This window comes from Tigriopus californicus, chromosome 9, assembly GCF_007210705.1.
Source record: "Tigriopus californicus strain San Diego chromosome 9, Tcal_SD_v2.1, whole genome shotgun sequence".
Classification (NCBI taxonomy): domain Eukaryota; kingdom Metazoa; phylum Arthropoda; class Copepoda; order Harpacticoida; family Harpacticidae; genus Tigriopus; species Tigriopus californicus.
The window spans coordinates 11,493,244-11,512,167 of NC_081448.1; the positions used below are offsets into that span (position 1 = coordinate 11,493,244).

Sequence of the window (18,924 nt, forward strand, 5' to 3'; positions counted from 1 at the left end):
TGCTTTCAAAAAACCTTAAACAAAATACAGAAATATTATTTCTTGCCGTGTCATTGAAAAAGACAATCTTATTCCTTGGGAATAACTGGAAACATAATTAGGCCATTTTTCGAGGTTTTAAGGCGTAAAACGCAACCTTTGAGTCGTAATAAGTAAGCATGTGCTCAATAGAAGTTTATGAAATTTTAGGTCAAAACATAAAGAAGAGTACGTTTAAGACTGATTGACTACGCTTTTGACAATGATACATTTTAATGGGCTTTAAGTGATTAAACACGCTTATCTGAGCTACTTTTAAACATGTTACTTTTTTTACATTATTACTTTTGTATCTTTGACAAAGAAAAACATATCTAGATGTCTTGGCATTTGAGCAAACACTTAACTAGAAAATTTAACCACCGTGCCCCCTTATCAAAGTAAGGTACCCTCTCCTGAAGGCTTTCAATCACTCTTTGATTCGAGTAGGTGGGTTCATAGATCCCCCCTTGTGTGTCTTAGTTGGAATTGGCCAATGAACGCACCTTCTGCATCAGAGAATTCGCCACCGTATGGATAGTCAGTCGCCTCATTATTGGATCTGGCCGAGCCAAACTTCTCCACCAAGTAGATTTCGGGGTCCTGGGATTGAGGTGGGAGGAAATTCCGGACTTTGAGTTGGTTCTCCTGTTTGGATCGAACCTGAAACGAAGGAGCCCAAGTGGAATCAGTAAAAACTTTGCCACACTTCTTTTCCTCTCTTTCGCTTCGTTTTGGATCAGATTGGCGTTCAATTTGAGCCACAGGTTCCTCACTCCCCAATTTCTTTCCCATCTAATTCCCAAGGTAGCGAGAGAAAAAGTTTGCCGCTCCCATTCCATTTGGAAAGGTTTGGCAACTCCAACTGAGAATTCAAATTCACAAAGTATTCCCAATGGCAGAAATTCCCTCCAAAGTAAACCGACCAAGGTCTGACTAGCTTGCTAACTGTTCCTTCATTCTACCAACTGCAAGCAAATAAGGCAGCAAATCGGACCTCTCCGCTTTTATCTGTAGTATAGACTGTGTATTAAACATCCCACTTTGATTTTGGTCGTGGACAAGCAAATCTGAAAAAAAAACCATCATTTTCGTCCGATTTTTGCCGAGTTGCCTCAAAAATGCATTTCCATCAATTGGGACAAGCTCGAGGACATTTTGGAGAAGGCGTCGTCGGTTGTCAAGTCAAATGCAGAGCAGGTTGGGCATTTCGTTTGGGTGAGCACACTAGAATGAATGCATGTTAGATGTATTGGTGAGACGCTGGCTGTATACGTACATGTTTAAATGGCCTTCACCCAACCAAAAAAAACGGAAGAGAACTTGACAAGGCCACGAGTTCCACGTTTTGACACAATTTGGCATCAAACTCGTGTTCCAGGCATGTAGACGTGTTCAAGTTTTTACGACACCTTACAATTCCAAGCTTGTAAAAGACAAGGCAAGTTCGCTCGACCTTGTTGACGAGCGGACTTGAAATATCTGGACTGGAAGGCCAGGCATGGCATGGCTTTAAACGAAGGAAGGGCGCGAGTGTGGAGCTATATACTTTACATTGAACAGGGTTACTCCATGTTCTGGCATGTGAAAAGTCGTGAAGCAACTAGCTTGTACATTAATACCGGCTAAGATGGACCTGTTACACTTCCAACAATGATCTATTAGAAACCAAGATTCACCAATGCAATGAAACTTTAAAGTGATGGTCAAGAAAGACAGAATACATTATGCACAGCAGATATGGGTTTTTGAAAGCCCCTTTTTACAAAACTCTGCAAACGGCATTACCCAACAGAGAAAAAAAATTGGTCAATAAATCATTATTGTAATGGCTAGAAGTCCACCTCTCTTCTTTCTCGGGTTCCTTCATTCATTGTGCAATTTACTACCCTCATATATTCGTAGGGAGTATGCACTGTGGGTGTTGATCTTGTAGAATCTTTTAAGTCAGACTATAACCTTATATTTAAGAGTTAGCCAGATTTGTCAACTCTAATTCGTTAGTGGATCAGCTGTTGTTTGAATATAAAGTTAAATAAGGTGAATAGTTTTTCCCATCTTGAACTGCTGGGACTTTTATTCCCAGAGGCGGTGAGGAAGTCCGCAAAAAAACATATAATTACAATTATATCAAAGGTCTCAATTCCACGGATTATAGATTAAGACTCAACGAAGGTAGTAGAGGATTTTCATTGCCTGATAATATAATATTACAATATAATATAAGCCTCCTTATATTTTCAGTTAGAAGTGGTCATTTAAAGAAATTGACTTAGAGATCATGCTTTTCCCTGTTTTTTTTTGTTTTTTTTCCGTGGGCTTTTTCTGAATGCCATAGGGGATGTAATCACTAGTTTTGATTGTTAACACAATAACTTTGCATGATGCTCAGTGTAGCAAAGAGAAAGAAGAGGCGGGCGGATTAGGCCATTTTGCTGATGCAGGTGGAATCCAGAGTTCATTTGTAAATTGAGTTGGATTCAAACGCGGTACTTGAAAACAAAATACGAAAATACGAGAGTTCTTTCGATCATCAATTTTTTTATTTAGTCTGATCACTTTGTGCGCTAAGCTTGAATACAAATCACGCAACCTTTGAATACAGCGCTTTGCTCTATGCTTCCTTCAGAATGGCTCACGGCAAATCCTTGGCGGGCAAAGTGTCACGTCTTTGTGTAAAGATGACCGAGCAAAATTTTAAACCATCCACTTGGCTTTCGTCCCGCTCTTGTTCAGTTTGACCAAGATTGACCTCAGTTATGTCTCAACAGTTTGGCAAAAAAACTAGGCCAGAAGCGGACCTCTGCAAAATGTTCCTAAAGACGACCACATTCAAGTGCCCAGCAGCATTACTGCATGTAAACTAGGCAGTTGTTTAATTCGCCAAACACTTTTTCCTTGACGTACACTTTCGAAATGATTTTTTATTTACCGTTCATTAATGAATTCATTTAAGAAGAGAAACGAATACTTCCAAATGGAACAAGATACGACATTGGAATGGTACAGACATTAAACAGGAAATTAAATTCTACCGCCAAGTGAGAAAAACATGAGTTCAATAATTATCCTTTACTTTTGAATAGTCAAACAACATGTTAACGACTGAAGCTTATTGGATTGACTGAAGTAACCAAAAATAGAAGAAACACCCCCACCGTTGTTAACGTTACAGTTCAACATCATTATTAGTATTTTTTTCATTCTACATTCCTGGAATTATCTAAGACAAGTGTCTGCCAGAGCAAGTGGATAATTTCCCCTGATTGTTCTGAAAAGTGCTTTCTTATAATTGTACTTAGGAGTCTTGTTGGAACTTGATAACTTCTTGGGGACCAAACAGCTTGTTCCATTTTCATTCAGACCCTTCTCGCTCTCTCTTTCTCTCTCCTTTTTCGTGGTCGCATTTTATTGTCCCAGAGCCACGAGCTTGGCACACTTTCTATTGGAAAACACTTCAGAGCCAACTGTCAAAGGCCAGGAATAGAAGCCACCAACCTTGTAAAGGATGATGATTGTGTTCATCAAGCGGCTTTGCGACCTTGGAAGAAGTTATGAATCAAAGCTTAAAATTGTTAGTTTCTGAAGTCTAAAATATTACTTAATTCGGTCCCTCCCTATGACATTGCAATTTGTACTAGTTTGTAGTAAGCAATGAGGGTTGTCAAAAAGCCGGTCTTCAATAGCAATCGATGCCCTTTTCTTGTTTCAGGTACGATTTGAAGAAAAGACACCCTTAATTAGTAGAAAACACTTAATACCACGGTTGTCATTAAGCGAATCGATGGCTTTGCAGATGTTAATTCAGTGCTGAATAGTCAGTTGTAACCAAGGATATTGGTTCCACTTGGCAACCACTTTGCAACCGAGGGTTAGCTCAATGTCCATTTACGTTATCTATCGGTCATTGATCTCATTCGATAGCAATGGGCTGTCAAAACCGGTAGTTCTGGCCCTCTGTTGGTTCAAGGGTGCAAACCATGATACTCCTGTACTCTATCCTTCCATTTTTGTGTGATTTTTTGAGCTGATCTCCATTGATTCTTTCACTTTCTGAATGTCATTGGATGACCAATAACTGAAGTTCAAAGTCTGTTCTTCTCGTGATTGCTTTGCACTTCTTCTGTAAGCTTAAGAAACATAAGAAGGTTACAATTTTATCAAAAGTTACATCCATGCCATTTTGGATGCTTTTACAAGTGAAATCGCGAGGCGAGATGATTTTGAGGGATGCCTATTCACAAAATTCAGGGGGCCTTAAAAGGCACTTGGAATTGATGTTGAAATTTGAAGGAGACCTATTCATGGAGTCCTTTTGATTTGAAATTGCTCAATATTTTTTAACAGCATCAATATTTTCCCATCTTTAGGAGGACTTATTTCTAAACCCAGACCTGTCAGTAGGCGAAAACTAAATTGTGAAGGAAGGTATGTCATATTGTTAAATAAACTTTTGGTGAAACACAACAAACCAGCAAAGGAAATGGCTTGTTGGGTAACTGGGTTTACTAATCATACGTAAAATTTCTCTAGAAGTAGCAAAAGTGCATTATTATTCAATAAAGAGCAATTTACCCAATCAATCCAACATTTGCTAGAGGGTAGCTTACGAAGTGTCCTCTGACGTGCATAACGTACAGTGTAGTGTAGAGAGCCAATTAATCTGTTTTTGTCTGAAGTTTTTGTTTGAGCACAATGAAATTTCAAAACACATAAAATGCATTTCAGGCAGATTTTTTTTGTAGAATGGCAACCTTAAATATCTTTTCAGCATTTGGATACATTTGATATGCCACTCTGTTTTTTGGTGTGATTGCTCGTACTCATGCTCGCACCTGTTAATTCTAGTCACTATCACGGACTTCTAGAGATATGGACTGCAAACGGAACCAAAAATATCCTATCTCCTAAACCGCTCATCTTATTCCAAATAAGCACCTCATACGACCACAAGGTCTTGTTGAATAGTTGAACTCAGCCAAGTTTGAGCCTAAACCTATGCTTAGGGAACTCAGGAGACATGTTCAAAGATATGTAGTAAACACTACATAAAATTTGAATGTTCGGCCTGCTCTTGGTCAGCTACATAAGCTTTTGACAACACAACTTTGAAACGATCGGCTTTGCATGTAAATGATATAAAATTGACCTACCGTTAATTGAAGAGATCGCCGTTTCCTATTCTTTTACGTTAATTCGAAAAGTATCTCAGAGTGGCTATGACCAAGAGCAGACCGATTTGGTCGTTCGCAGTCCATATTTCTAGAAGTCCGTGCCATTATATGCAAACCCATTCTAGTCAATTAAACATTAGACAGACATCTCATTGAACTCTTCATGAGACCACGACATGGTGCAGTCGGTAAGATATATTCTTGAGATTACAACAGTCAATATCTTTTAGCCTACCAACTGCACCATGTCGTGTACTCATGAGGAGCTCAATGAGGTGACTAATGTTGATTGGACTATCTAGAATGGGTTTATACATAGTGACTAGAATTTACAGGTGCGAGCATGAGTATGAGCAATCATACCAGTTTTGTCAATCCTAGCGTAGCAATTTCAGCTTTTACTCTTGGGTAAAATCGCTATTGTTTGCCACTCTAATAATTAGTGTCGGGGCGCTCTTTCATGGCTTTTCTTGATTGACATAAATGTGATCTTTTTGTCTTCTTCTTAATCGATTTAGAAGCCCTCTTGAATCCAGGCTAGTTCAAACAACGAAGTCCTCCTCTCTTCTTTGTCGGGCTCCTTTATTGTTCATTGTTAAGTTATTTGGTTCCTTCAAAAATTCGTTGGGAATAAGTAGGTGTTGGGTGGAGATCACAAATCTTTTAATTTAATCGGTTTAGAAAATAGGAGCTGGTGTAGACGAGCGGTCTAAGAGGCAGCACAGACAAGGCAAAAATCCTCTCCCCGGGTGTCGTGCGTTCAAACCCCTGCGCCGGAAGTAACCCTTTCGTCAAGTATAGTGAATAAACTTCTCGTCTTGAACTGCTTGGATTCCAATCCCGGTAAACGGGAAGTCCGCAAAAAGGTACATGCACGAGACTCATTGCAAAATAGCCGTATATTTGGGGATCTCACGATTTAGCCAATAGCCAGTGATCACCGGTTGTGTCTCAGGAGGAAAATTTACTTAATCATGACTGTTTCAGTGAGTAGTTTTTAAAAAGTAAGTAGAAAGGTAAAAAAAAATTATAAATACAGCCAAAAGATTTCAAACTAAAATCGACTAAATTTTCCTCAAAAACAAAACATTGAAGGGCAAAAATGGAGCAATGCATGCCTAGCAGGGCCTTAGCCTTTATTAAAGAAATGAAAAGTGAGTAATTTATTAGTCTAAACACAACCCATACTCGCAAAAATGTAATGAGCAACTTTCTTTTCTTTTCCAAATCATGGTCACATCTCAGCATATCTGGCATAGGATTTAGGGTCGATTGTAGTGACCGTAGAGGCTTACCATGCGTTTTGAGAGCACCATCAAGCCCTCGAGAATCCAGGCTAGTTCGAACAATGAAGTCCACTACTTTTCTTTCTCGGGCTCCTTCATTGTGTATTTTTCAGGTGTATTTTTCACCTTTTAATGTTTCTATGATATTTGGTCTACCAACGAATTTGAGTTGGCAGACCGAGCTAGTCCTTGAATGTAGGGTTGATCTGGAATGCTATCTAAAAATTTGTCCAAGTCTGACTTGAAAGATGCAACCGAATCAACAAGGCCCACGTATTCCCTGCGAATATTAGAGGGAAGCAAATTAAACAATGAAGGAGCCCGAGAAAGAAGAGAGGTAGACTTAATTGTTTCGACTTAAGATGCACAGAAAATCACATTAAGCCTCTACCTGCGGTCGCTAAAATAGACACAAAAATCCGGATTGGGACAAAGCTCATGGATGCTTTTGAAGACGTACAGTATCAGATATCTTTCGTACCTTCTCTGAACGTTGTACAGTCCCAACTTTTTTAGCCTCTCCCAATATGAGAGCTCTCTCAATCCTGTGATGTTCCTAGTGAAACATCTTTGGACTTGCTCGACCTTTTGCAAACCTACTGAAATCATTGGAGCCCAAATGAATGAAGCATATTCAAGATGTGGCTGAACAATAGCCTTGTACAGAGTTAGCATTGTGATACTATCTCTGGACTTTAACGTGCTATACCTATGTCCATCCACACAATTGAAAATTTTACCCACCTTCTGCTGGATATGCTCATCAAGCTTTTCATTACTTTGAAGGACTACTCCCAAATCCTTCATGGACGCGACTTGCTAAATATCTTGCTTTCTACTAGCGGGGAGTTTAATGGCGTCAACCCAAAGGTCATTGAGCGGAATTTCATTCGGTTTAGGGCCATTTTACTCTCAGTTACCTAAAAGTAGATTCGATCTGGGTCCTTTGCCAGGCTACTGTAATCTTGGCCATTCCTAACGAATGCGATTGTATTTGAAATTATATTTCTTATATTTCTAAGTCAATGTAAAAATCACTGAATACATTTTAAACCAAAGTGATTGTAATTGTAACCAATCAAATTTCTGCTAATGTAGCTGAAATATTTCAGTTTCCAATCACAGTTACTATTTATTTTGATCTTGCATTCAAAGCAATTGTTCGGCGAAGTTATGAAATAGATCTAGATTTGAAACCAATGAGAAGTCCTCATTGTGTTGCCCTTTATTTTTGCTATCTACTGATCTGTCACCAAAAATAGATCCGAATTGGCTGGACATGGAAAATCAATTACAATTGGAAAGCAAATTGTTACTGCCATGAATTTCAGTTCACGGTTCGTTTATTCGTTAAACGCTAGTGGTTAATTTGCTATTTTACTACTTCAAACTACAAGTCATTACTTGATTCTTATTTTTCTCACTTTGAGTAAAGAATTTTGTTACGTTATCATGGTTCTTGTCCAAGTTAGGTGCAGATCAAAATTAGTTTCCATATTCAGATTTGCCCTGATATCATTTCAACTCACTCTCTCATATCAACCTCGATAATTTCACCAGATAATCGATTGTCTTATTTGCTATAACCCGCACCATTCTTGTTCAAACTGAGCTTAAATAAGCCCAAACTGTAAGCGGACATCATGTGAGTTCCCAATAATAGCATTCGGTTGTATCTTCCTCAGCTGAAACTTTTTCTACCGATTTTTTTCATCCTCAGCTAGCCTTACCCCAGCATGAAGTTCAAGTTGGCTAATGAATTGGTCCATGGACGATTTGAGCGAGGGAGACAAATTGGCAATTTGTTGGGGAGTCACATTGTTCAGAACTTGTAAGGCTATTCGTTGCTTCTTGGCATAGCGCTTGTACTCTGATCGTTTTGGCAATGGTTTAACTGTGTCATTAGCATCCTCATCAACGTCCTCCATTTCATCCATTTCGTCATCCAGGTCCATCCTAGATTCGCCAAAGAAGTCACTGGGCAAATGAAAGCCGTCACCCTGGTCATTTTGAAACCCATGCCGATTGGTCCCTTCGAGGCTTTCACCTAGGCCGGAATCAGCATGGCCTGTGGTAGCCGCTGATGCCACACTGCCTCCTTCATAAGGATGGCGATATCCCAGAGCTCCGGGAGTGAGGTCATTCCAAGAGTATCCTGGTGGAGGCCGGAGGCCGTTCAAGCCGGAGAGCTTCTTCAGGTTGGGAATATCATTGAGACGCTCCAAATCGGCAGGATCTTGGAAGAAAGGGTGGCCATCTTCACTGACGTGAACACAGGGCTCTCCTCTGCTCAAGGGGCAGACCTCGTCGTCTTCATGGAATATCACAGGGATCTGAACAATCTTGTGAATCATTCGTGTCATTGTTCACTTGAATCTTTCGTCAGAGTGGGCGATGAGCGCTATCTTTCATTACTCTGGTGATTTGTCCCAGGCGCACACTGTCTGTAGAAAATTAGGACTGGCTTCTTGTAAGCTCCTCGTTTTCTTCTTCGTCGCCGACTCAGATCCAAGTTCAAAGTGCTTGTTGAATCTTTACAGTTGCCTTGGCCTTCAGTCATTCAGTGGCCGAAGAATAACTTTGCACTTAATCCAGAAGGCTCAATCTTCCGGCAAATCAGGAGACGAGCAATAGACAGGCTCGACGAAGTTTGCTCCAGAAGTAAAGAAGGTTTCCTCTTGTTTGGTCTTGTTCCGAGATTGCTTGGCACACTAGTTACGGCTGTTGCTCTGTTCCATGTCCACCTCAATATGACCGCCAAAGAGACACACCACTGCAGAGGTTGTGGTCGGAATCCCCTTTCGGACTCACCACGATATGATTCAACAAGCGCTCAATTTTGGGCAAAGACTCACCGACTCATTGGAACAACACGCATAATCAATTTACCAAGGAACACATCCCAGATGAATCATAACCGTGTTATTACGAAGAAATTCCACATCATCAGCAGACACGAACGTTTTCCAAAACTGCTAGTTGCAAGCAGGGGACCCCCGATTAGGCCACCTTGTTTGTAACGTAGTTGTTACACGCGGTGATGGTACACAGAATGTTGGTTGGTAATACACAAGGAGGAGAAGGAAGGAACTCTCTTCCATGTAATGTTCTTCACCAGATCTTTGGCCGAATGGGACGATGACGACGATGACGACGACAACGGCGGTGATGGTGGGGGGACGGCAATGATCGACGACGATTTGGGCCGTTAAGTTGCCTACCCAGTACACACCTGCACGATCACATTTCAGTCTTTGATGGGGGCAATGGCAGTGGCAGTGATAAGGGTGGTGGTGGGGGCCTTTTCCACTCCCGAGGGCTGCTTCTCCTCACCTCATTTCTTGACTTGGGACTTTGTTTCTCGTCTCGCTCCATATCATGGTAAAGGTTGTATAAAGCGACCAAGATTAGCCTTTGGGATCGTGTCTTTGTTTCCCCGTAGGAAAGGAGGGCGACGGGGGCCAGCCTTGGGATCTCATGGACCAAGAAGAAGGGGGGGGAGCACAAACTCTGTAGTACGTTCTAGAGCGGGCCAGGGAATACGTTACGGGAGGAGAGCCATATCACGATTGTATTTCACCCACCCTGAGAACAGACCGGTTCCTGCCAAAGTGTCGCCGACTCATGTCCGAGACTCGGTTATGGAACACTATGAAGGCCAACTTGATCCCCATGTTCTCGTCACCTGTGCCTTCCTGCACATATCATCAACTCAAACTATCTGGACTGTTCTCCTTGAAGTGGACCATGATGTTCCACATGATCCTGGAAAGATCTCTAAAACATTTTAAGGTCCAGTGACCGATCATAATGACGAGAATTGCCGCTTTGGGGGGTTCAGGGGGAGAACGAGAACCACGAAGGGAACCCAGAAGGGGAACACACGCGTGGCAAGAAGAAATTTACTCATGCAATCTTGATTTATCCGCCCCTTTTGGTGGTGGTGTCGGCGAAGACTTGCAAATGAAATGAGCAAGCAAGCGAGCCTCCACCACCATCACCACCATCAAGTCAGGTAGGTCCAATCCGATTCCTAAGAAAAATGCCATCTAAAACCTCATTGGCAAAAAAAAGAAAACATTTGCAAACGCTTTTGGAATACAATGAAGGAGCTAGCTATAACGTGGATGGAGCATTTTCGTGATTCATTAGGTGACTATCGGGGTTTTGGATTCGCACACCAAGGCGAGAATTGGTGTCAACTGCCAAGCGAAATGTCCTGATGGCGAAAGTATTGGATTTCTTCCCTAACACGATTGTTTGGAAACCTTCAAGCCCGAATTGATAAAGCTCACAGACTTTAGTGTCAGAGATGGAGAGAGGGCTGATGATCCTTGCCTTCATACCAAACTTTTATCACCTTTTATTGTTCAAAGTTCCCAAGCTGTCAAGGCAGTTCTATTTTGACCTCAACCTCCCAAAATAGCAACATTCTTCAACGTCTCGTTCAATATGCTAAAAGAACCCGTTCAACGCATGCAAAAAAACATAACCTTGTCCCGTGCCAAGAGCAAAATGGCATGCCGGAGGTGTCACCGTGGTTTTTTATCGAATAATCCACAATTGACTGACTTGGAACGCTCACTCTTCGGGCAAAAGAGTTCTAGTAAACTTTTTTCCTGGAGAACAAAATGGAAGTACTTTTCCACTCACTCACTCGCTCACTCCCGGCGCAAAAGTATGTTTGGAACCAGCCAATTTTAAACACACACACACACACTCACATACAATGAGACCTTTTTGCCAGTTTTTGATAAATGCAATATAGGTTGGAGGGCCTTTCTCTGGGTCTGTTTTGGTGTTTATTCATCGAGATGCTGCCTGCGATACTCACCTCAGTGAAATGTCGACCAACACCTCGAACATACACATATTTGGTGGGCAGTGCATTGTCTTCCAATTGAAGCATGAGCTCCCGACGAAGTTGGCTTAATGTACATTCAGGTAGAACCCTGGAAACAAATCAAACAAACTTAGCCGTCAGAGTTTTCTTCACTCTTCAAATCTTGTTGCCTCACCTCACAAACCCTATAGAAACGCAATCATCCACCACAGTCTTATCCGCTAGATTCCGGTTACCCTCCCAATCTTCGCGAGGAATAAGGTACACGTGGAGTTCCTCCAACTGAAATGAAGAATAATTCAAGATTAACCTTCAAGCACTGAAGGTGAAAAAAATGGACCATATTTTCCAAACCAGGTAACTACTGTAACTGATGTTTCTCGTCGTCAATGTATTGAACTCCCAATCCATGACCAAGTCATTGAACTCATCACTCCCAAAAACCATGGCCGAACCAATACCACTACTTGATGTGGACGGAAATGAGCCCCAAACAGTCCCAAGGGGATCTCGGGAGTAACGCTTGACCCACATTAGCAAGAAAAGGTGTCCGTGAAATAGGTTCACAATTCCATAACAATGTCAAAACACTCGTGGAACCAGGATCAAATTGTTTACTCAAAGCCCGCTTGAAACGCCTTGAAGCCTATGATTAAGCGGCATTTACTGCGGGACCACAACCAAGGGAGAAGGAAATCCATTTTTCAAGGGCTAAACTTTTCTGGTTCCCCTTTGAAAAGCTTCCTGAGTCGTCCGGATTTGCCTCACTTTCGTCGAATGAATCAAGGTAACTTTTGTACGACTCCAGAAGTGTGTATCTGTCACCAGTCGCGTTCAAGTTATGACTTGACAGCATGGACAACACGACCGACGCAAAAAAAGAGTAATGCACACATGGCCTTGAGAACGAACAGTTCCGTAGCCTTCATGGTAGATCAGGTACCGTAATGAGAGTAAGAAATGAAAGGACAGCCAGTATTTGGGTGCCATTTTACCGAACAGAAGATAGGTCTTGTCTAAGAACCTTTGACCTTTCCAATGACCATACGCAGATGACCATGTTGATAAGAAAAATATTTTGTGTGTCATCTTTGACAATCGAATATCTCACTAATGAATATGGTTGCAAACTTTTATTGTGGAGAGATATGACTGAGGGACTTGTTTTCAAGAAGGAAAATACTGCTCAGGGAAAAAATACTTGTTGCATTTAACTTACTTCCAAAATGAATTTTGATTTATTCGATTTCTTGAAAAACATTTAAAGGTATGAGAGGTATTGGATATTGAACTAGCCAAAGCTATTTGCTGCTGATAGAAAATCTGTCAATATACATAGACTGGTCGGAGCTACAAAAGGTCACATCAACATTGCTTGAGTTTTACAAATTAAATTTGCCAATTTTGGCTGAAAATACTGACATTTTGGCTCTAAAACCTCTTCCCACCCTTTGATCTGTTTTAAGTAAAGACACAGAGAATGAGGTGCTTTCCAAATCAAGATTAAAAGTCTATGTAGAGAGAAGCAGGAAACCTGAAACCAGGGAGCAAAAATATGAGTATACACGATGAACAACCTGTTCAGGTGGGCATTTTGCAAATTTGCTTGAGAAGCACACACAATAAACCTCACATACATATCTCACCCTAATGCCATACGTATATGAGCACCTTGTTTATAATGTGTATTTCAAATCTAACATACTCCTAAGGAATGGAACACATCTCTTAGGACTTATAAGAAATTCCATTCCTTACATCAGTCAAAAAAGACCTCGAAGAAAAAACGAATGGACCAAATACTATATACCAAACAAAGCTTTCTAATTCCTTTTTAATCAAGTTTCGAACTCGGGTTTCCTCCGCTCCAATCGTTGTCTTTAGCCTCCCAGGGGGGCGATTTTGGCTCCCAATAGAGTGTGACCTTGCCGAGGCAATCGAATGGTCCAGGCCCAGGAGGTACGCTGTTACTCCTGATTAAATTCGAACCGACCAAAAGTGAGTCCCCCTTGTTTGTCTCGTGTTGGAATGTCATTAGTCCCTTGCAGTTAAGTACGCCTCGGGCTTCGGCACCTTTGAATTAATGTCAATTTGTTGTGAATGGTTTTCCTGAGCTCTGAATGTATGACTTCCCGAGTAATGACCAAAAGCAGGTCCCGAATGAAAAGGTCGTCGTTGGCCTGATTCATGGCGTCTGATCATGTTCCTTACATTCGAGTACATGCACCATGCAAAAGAGAGCCCTCCCTCAATCTCACCCACACCCGCCCAACTTCTTGGTTCTTGGTATTGTGTGGTTTACTGCTTGTATATGCAATCAAAGTCACATGGAAAGGTGGCTCTTGTCAGATGAACCACTCAAAATGACCCGGAGACATGCCATCGTCGTGACTTTCGCCCCCCCGTCAAGAAATGTTGCACAATCCTTAAGGCACGTAGGTGAGCGCTGGGACGATTCTACCCGACTAAATGGACACTAAAAGAGACCATAAGGCTCTTGTACCTCTAACTGTCCAACGGGGACCTTGTTGCAAACCTAATGACGCTTTCAATTATCCAGTGGTACACATGGCGGGTTGGACATTGGTTACGACGACTCCGAGATCTCCTGCCAACTGGCACGAGTATTTTGGAACGAAAATGCATGGGTAAGTTGAAAAGTCGTTTCGGGTCCAATTTTTTCCGGACAAAGTTGTTCCATAGGTTCCAACACGGTTAGCATTGAGAGGGCGCTCCATTCTTTATTTGAACATTGTAGAAACGTCCACTGCGATGCCAGCGCCCTCTTGGGTTAGCTAAGGAAAACGTGACTTGGTCCCAGAAAATGCAAGACACTTTATGGACCGTGGAATTTTTCTTTTTACTGTCTCAAAACAACACCAACCTTGAAAAGGCTCCTCAATGGGTGGTTGGACCATAATTTCCAGAAAAGGGACAAAAAGTCAGTTTTTGGTGTTAGACCACACAAAAGTGGGGCTACTCAGGATTATTCCCTAAAAAGAAACCTCGCTCTAATAAAATTTCAACGACCTCCTTGCTTGTTGTGAAAGAAGACCACCAAGTTGCCTTTATTGGCCGATGAGAGGCATTGGAAATCCCAAACCAACACAAGCATGCCCGAGCATGTGTGCACCTACCTGAGATGTCATGCTAGCTTTAAGAGCCACAAAAAATTCAATCCCATGCCTTACCAATAAAGAGCGCCTTCGCTCGTAAGCAGCCACTGAAGGGAGCTCGGGAACGGCGTCCAACTCATCTGATTCTTCCAATACGTCGTTGGCCTCGTCCATGATTAACGATGAATTGGTCTCCAGAGCGGCCTCTAATTGGACCGCCAACCGATCCTCATTACTTAAAGGCTGTTCCTCAATGAGCGTTTCGTCGTTCTCATCCTCGCTCAGGGACGGGTCCTCCTTGGCACCGAACTCCATCTCAGGCGTAATGTTTTGACCCAACTGTCCCAATTTCCCCGCACTCCTGGAGATCACACTATCCTGCGAATGAACACTGCTACCTTCCGTGCTGTGCCCACTATCACGGCTACTTTGAACACTGGCCGTGGGAGGTTTCCGGACGTCAAGACGTCGTTTCACTTGCGTGGGAACACTCCCATTTCCATTGCTTGGCATGATGTCCGCAAAGAGCCCGCCATCATCGGGTTCGAACATGCTGACACGTGGTTTGTTGGCTCAGGTAATGGCGAATCAGCGATGTTTGTTCCAGAAATTAAAGAGCCACGAGCCTCGGGAACATTATCACTGATGCACGTTTTGACTCACTGGGGCTTTGATCGCGGTTGTACTCCGTCAGTGGGGGCAGTTGGATTGAGAATGGGAACACTGAACTGGGTCTGGAGTGGAACTTTAGAGAGTGGCTTAGCTTCGCTTGTCGCTGAAATGTAAAAAGGATCATGATTCATGAAGCTTCTTTGTCACTGAGTGTAACGAAAGGTTCGTAAGAACTTTTGTTTCAAAAGAGTGTTTGCCTTACTGATGGACGTCAACAAGGCACTAATGTCCCGCCGCAGTTCCTTTATTTAATGGTTTCTTGTCCATCGACAGTTCTAATTTTAGCCCAGGTGCCAAGTACAACTGGGAACCAATAGTTCACTTTTCTGTCATCATGGATAGTTTCAAAATCTTATAAAAAGGGTTGAGGAAGCTCGCGAACAAAAAAAACTTTAGTACTTTTTGCGTCAATCTAATACGTTTTGACAAGAAATATTTCATATTTTTGATATGGACACCAAAATTGCTTCGGAGGCGTTGTTACTTCGATTTTAGGGTTGATGCCATTTAAAGAGGGACATTTCGTATTTTAGTACAGTCGTTGGCGCACAAGGAAAAGCAGGACTGCAATCGTCAAAAGATATGACCATTTGTTTTGGCTTGTGGAGGCTCGCTAGGGTATCTGAAGAAGGAATCATGGTCGCCAATCTACGAAGGAGTCTTTTGTCAATATCATGTGCGGAAAAGACGTTGATTTTCATCTCCTTGTTTATTAACAATGGATGATATTATTGATCTTCTACAGTGTTTTTTTTTAATTATCTTATTTCGTTGGGAAACTTGTCCAATCTACAAAAGAATGACTCAGATAGATTAGACTCAATCTAAGACTTGATTACATTTTTATAATGATAATAATAATCTTTATTGCAACTCATGTCATGGCGTAAAAATAACTATAAAATAAAGTATGATGTTTGAAGTATGATTTTGAATGAGTATTTTTTTTTATAAAAGATAGTCTCACACTCAATTTGATGCCCTACAATATTCTGTTACATTTCCAACCATCTTCCGTAAAAGTGACTTTGAAGGAAACCCGCTTTCAAACCAAATATTTTTTCTTTCGTTCGCCATGTCGATCCAAATTTACTAATGGTAAGACTTCAGTAACGGAGGTTTCTCTCCAGAGTAAATCAAGTGCTCTTCATGCCAACTAATGAGTGGTTTCTAAGCCAGCTAGAATACTTCGATACCTCTGCTTGTGAGCTGTTAAATGACATCGGTCTTCAGTTGGTGGAACGGTAGTTTGGTGTGCACTTCCTCAGTCCAGAGGACGTCAACCCAAGCGAGTCCAGCCCGATTTTTAGTATTGATAGGTGTCGTTCAAGTTTGAATCTGTGTCTTCCTTGTTTTTTGACCTTTTTTCGGTCAGACCCTGGGATTATTGAAAGGACTCTTCCTTGTGTCTCTCAACCGCCATTCCACGAATGGATCAAGCTCTTCAATGGGAAGACTTAAACTGTAATTCAAGGCTTGAGAGCAACTTGATAAAATATAGACACTGAAGGCACTGTTTTTACAATCCAATGCAAGTGATCTCCAAATGGAACACAATGACTGAGTAGGCTATTGACTGGATAGCACTGAAGAGTAATCAACACTTGGCGCCAAAAGAAAAGCACCGGAGTATTGCTACTGGGTGTTCTTGCCTTGATTGTCTCACGTTTTGGACAGGACGAAAAAAAGTCGAGACCAACTTTGTTCCACAACTTTCCGCCTTGGCACCAGTTACGCAAACTCTTCGCTAGTCATGTTGTTCCACAGGGGCACCTTCTTCGTCTGATATGGCGGCAGTGGGCTCAATTTATCGCAATTAGCTTCTTAGATTTCCCATTCGCCACTGGATGGATTCAACACTTCCTTCATTTTGCACGTCTTCTTGCCACCTTGAGTTGAGTTTCTGGCAAATTTCAAGCGTTTTCCCCTCGGAGCTCAAAGGTCTCTTCCACTCGAGCAATTCGTGTGTCTTCAATGAATCTGGAACACGCTATGTCGTGGAACGTTGGAGAAGCTCGTTCTTTGCAAGGGCTTCTCGATGGATGGAACCAAGCAAGGGCGAGCGCGTTGACTTGGGTTCCCGCCAATAGACCACCCTGTTCCAATGGAGACCTAATGGGACCAACAGCGGTATCTTCATTGGAAAAGTATTGAACCAGCTTCAATGACCAATATTGTTAAGAAAGACGGCGAGAACAAACTGCGACCAAAATAGCCGGAGGATGTGGACGAGTCAGTCGGAGACTTCTCGGAAAACAACGGGATTCTTTGAACTCGATGTTCTTATGATCCATGCATGACCAAGAAACCTGTGGGACGAGATGCCACATTATGGGTACCAAAGATGCATCTGCTCAACTCTAGTCAGAGATCTCTAGCAATGATATTCCACGTCATTCTTTAATGAGGTAGTCAAGGCTCCATTGTGTTTACGCCCTTGAAATATGATGTGTCTGGTTGGAATATGATTTGGGACATGCCACGATTCTGTCTGGAGTTTGTCAAACATGAATCGAATTTATCATGGCTGAAATGTGAAGGGACATGCCGGTAATTTGGTGGCTTACCGACATTTGTAAGATTGTCATTCGCCTTCTTTGACTCAAAATAGTTTGCCTGAGAGACACAATTTCTGAACTAACGGCTATATAGAGGTCGTCTCAATAACATCGCTTTGAATTCCCTGAAGCTCGTTTTATCGAACGTCATAGCTTTCTCATCTAGAATTCTGGAGTTGTTGGGTCTCTGGAGGAACATATAGATCCCCAATTCTTGAATAGCTTCGCTTGAACGGGTGTTTAAAACTTGCAAATGACAAATGTTGCAAGGGTGCTAAATCGAAAATGAAACTTTTTGGAACTGATATAGTCCATAAAGCAATTAACCTGGCAATATCAGAAACGTGGGTGTGGTACAAAATTTCGACACGTCAATGATGGCCTAATTTTAGTGGGAGTAGTTATCAATCCAAAAGGGTTCATGAAAGCTCTGGCATTCTGGTCGATTCTGAAATTTGTAGAAAACGTTCTGATTTTAGGAAAAAAACAGTTCTTAAGTTTAAGTAAACAGTGGTGATATGACCTTGAAGTTTAAGGATATATTGCTGATTAATTTCTTTATTTATCCCGAGCTGGTGTAAAATAAATGATGAAAGTAATACTTTTGTAAGCAAGTAAATCCTGTTCAAATTTCAAGTGGACATAGGTCTGCAAAGAATGGCATAGTTTAGTCTAGAGTCTATGCAGCTGATTTTTAGAATCGAAAGAGTGGCTGGAAATAACGGTTATAAATTATTGCGCCATTATATGACGAGGTCCCATAACAGTGGCAATTTCACATTTTGAAATCAATTAAGCAAACATTAACAGAGCGAGTTCTGAGCGCTTCACTCGATTTGGCCTTCATTTGCCACCACCAAAGCCAACAAACTACGAAAAACTCGATCACAGTCGACCCGAGACGATAGCTGATTGCATTATACTCACTCACTATTGCTGCTTTACTTGTGAGACTTATGGGTAGGGGTCGGAAAAATAGTTTTTTAAGGATTAATTTGTGTTTTGGATTATTTGGTCAAAACACTTTTTTACGAATTTCAACCATGAAACAACTTAAAACCAAGGAATTTCGGGGAAATTGAAAGGTTTGATTATTTTTAGGGGAAATCTAGTTGCAATACTACAAATGATCTAATTTTAGCCTAAAGGCGATTGATAAATCTCCCCTTGTTTGCTACCAAAACAATGTTCAAAAATGCAAGTGAGGGCGGTCTTCATGTCAGAGCCAAAACCAAGGGCCTGTTGAAGACCGATAAG

The 18,924-nt window shown here is 41.6% G+C and overlaps 1 protein-coding gene across 1 annotated transcript; it reads right to left on the reverse strand.

The window, feature by feature from the left end:
* Positions 1 to 431: 431 nt before the first annotated feature.
* LOC131886363 (uncharacterized) lies at positions 432 to 17,044 on the reverse strand. Its single transcript, XM_059234665.1, has 5 exons — positions 16,306 to 17,044; positions 14,513 to 15,212; positions 11,497 to 11,603; positions 11,313 to 11,430; positions 432 to 681 (listed from the first exon to the last, which is right to left on the reverse strand). Exons 2-5 carry the CDS (start codon positions 14,987 to 14,989, stop codon positions 475 to 477), a joined length of 909 nt encoding a protein of 302 aa, XP_059090648.1. The 5' UTR covers positions 14,990 to 15,212; positions 16,306 to 17,044; the 3' UTR covers positions 432 to 474.
* Between the last annotated feature and the right edge of the window lie 1,880 nt (positions 17,045 to 18,924).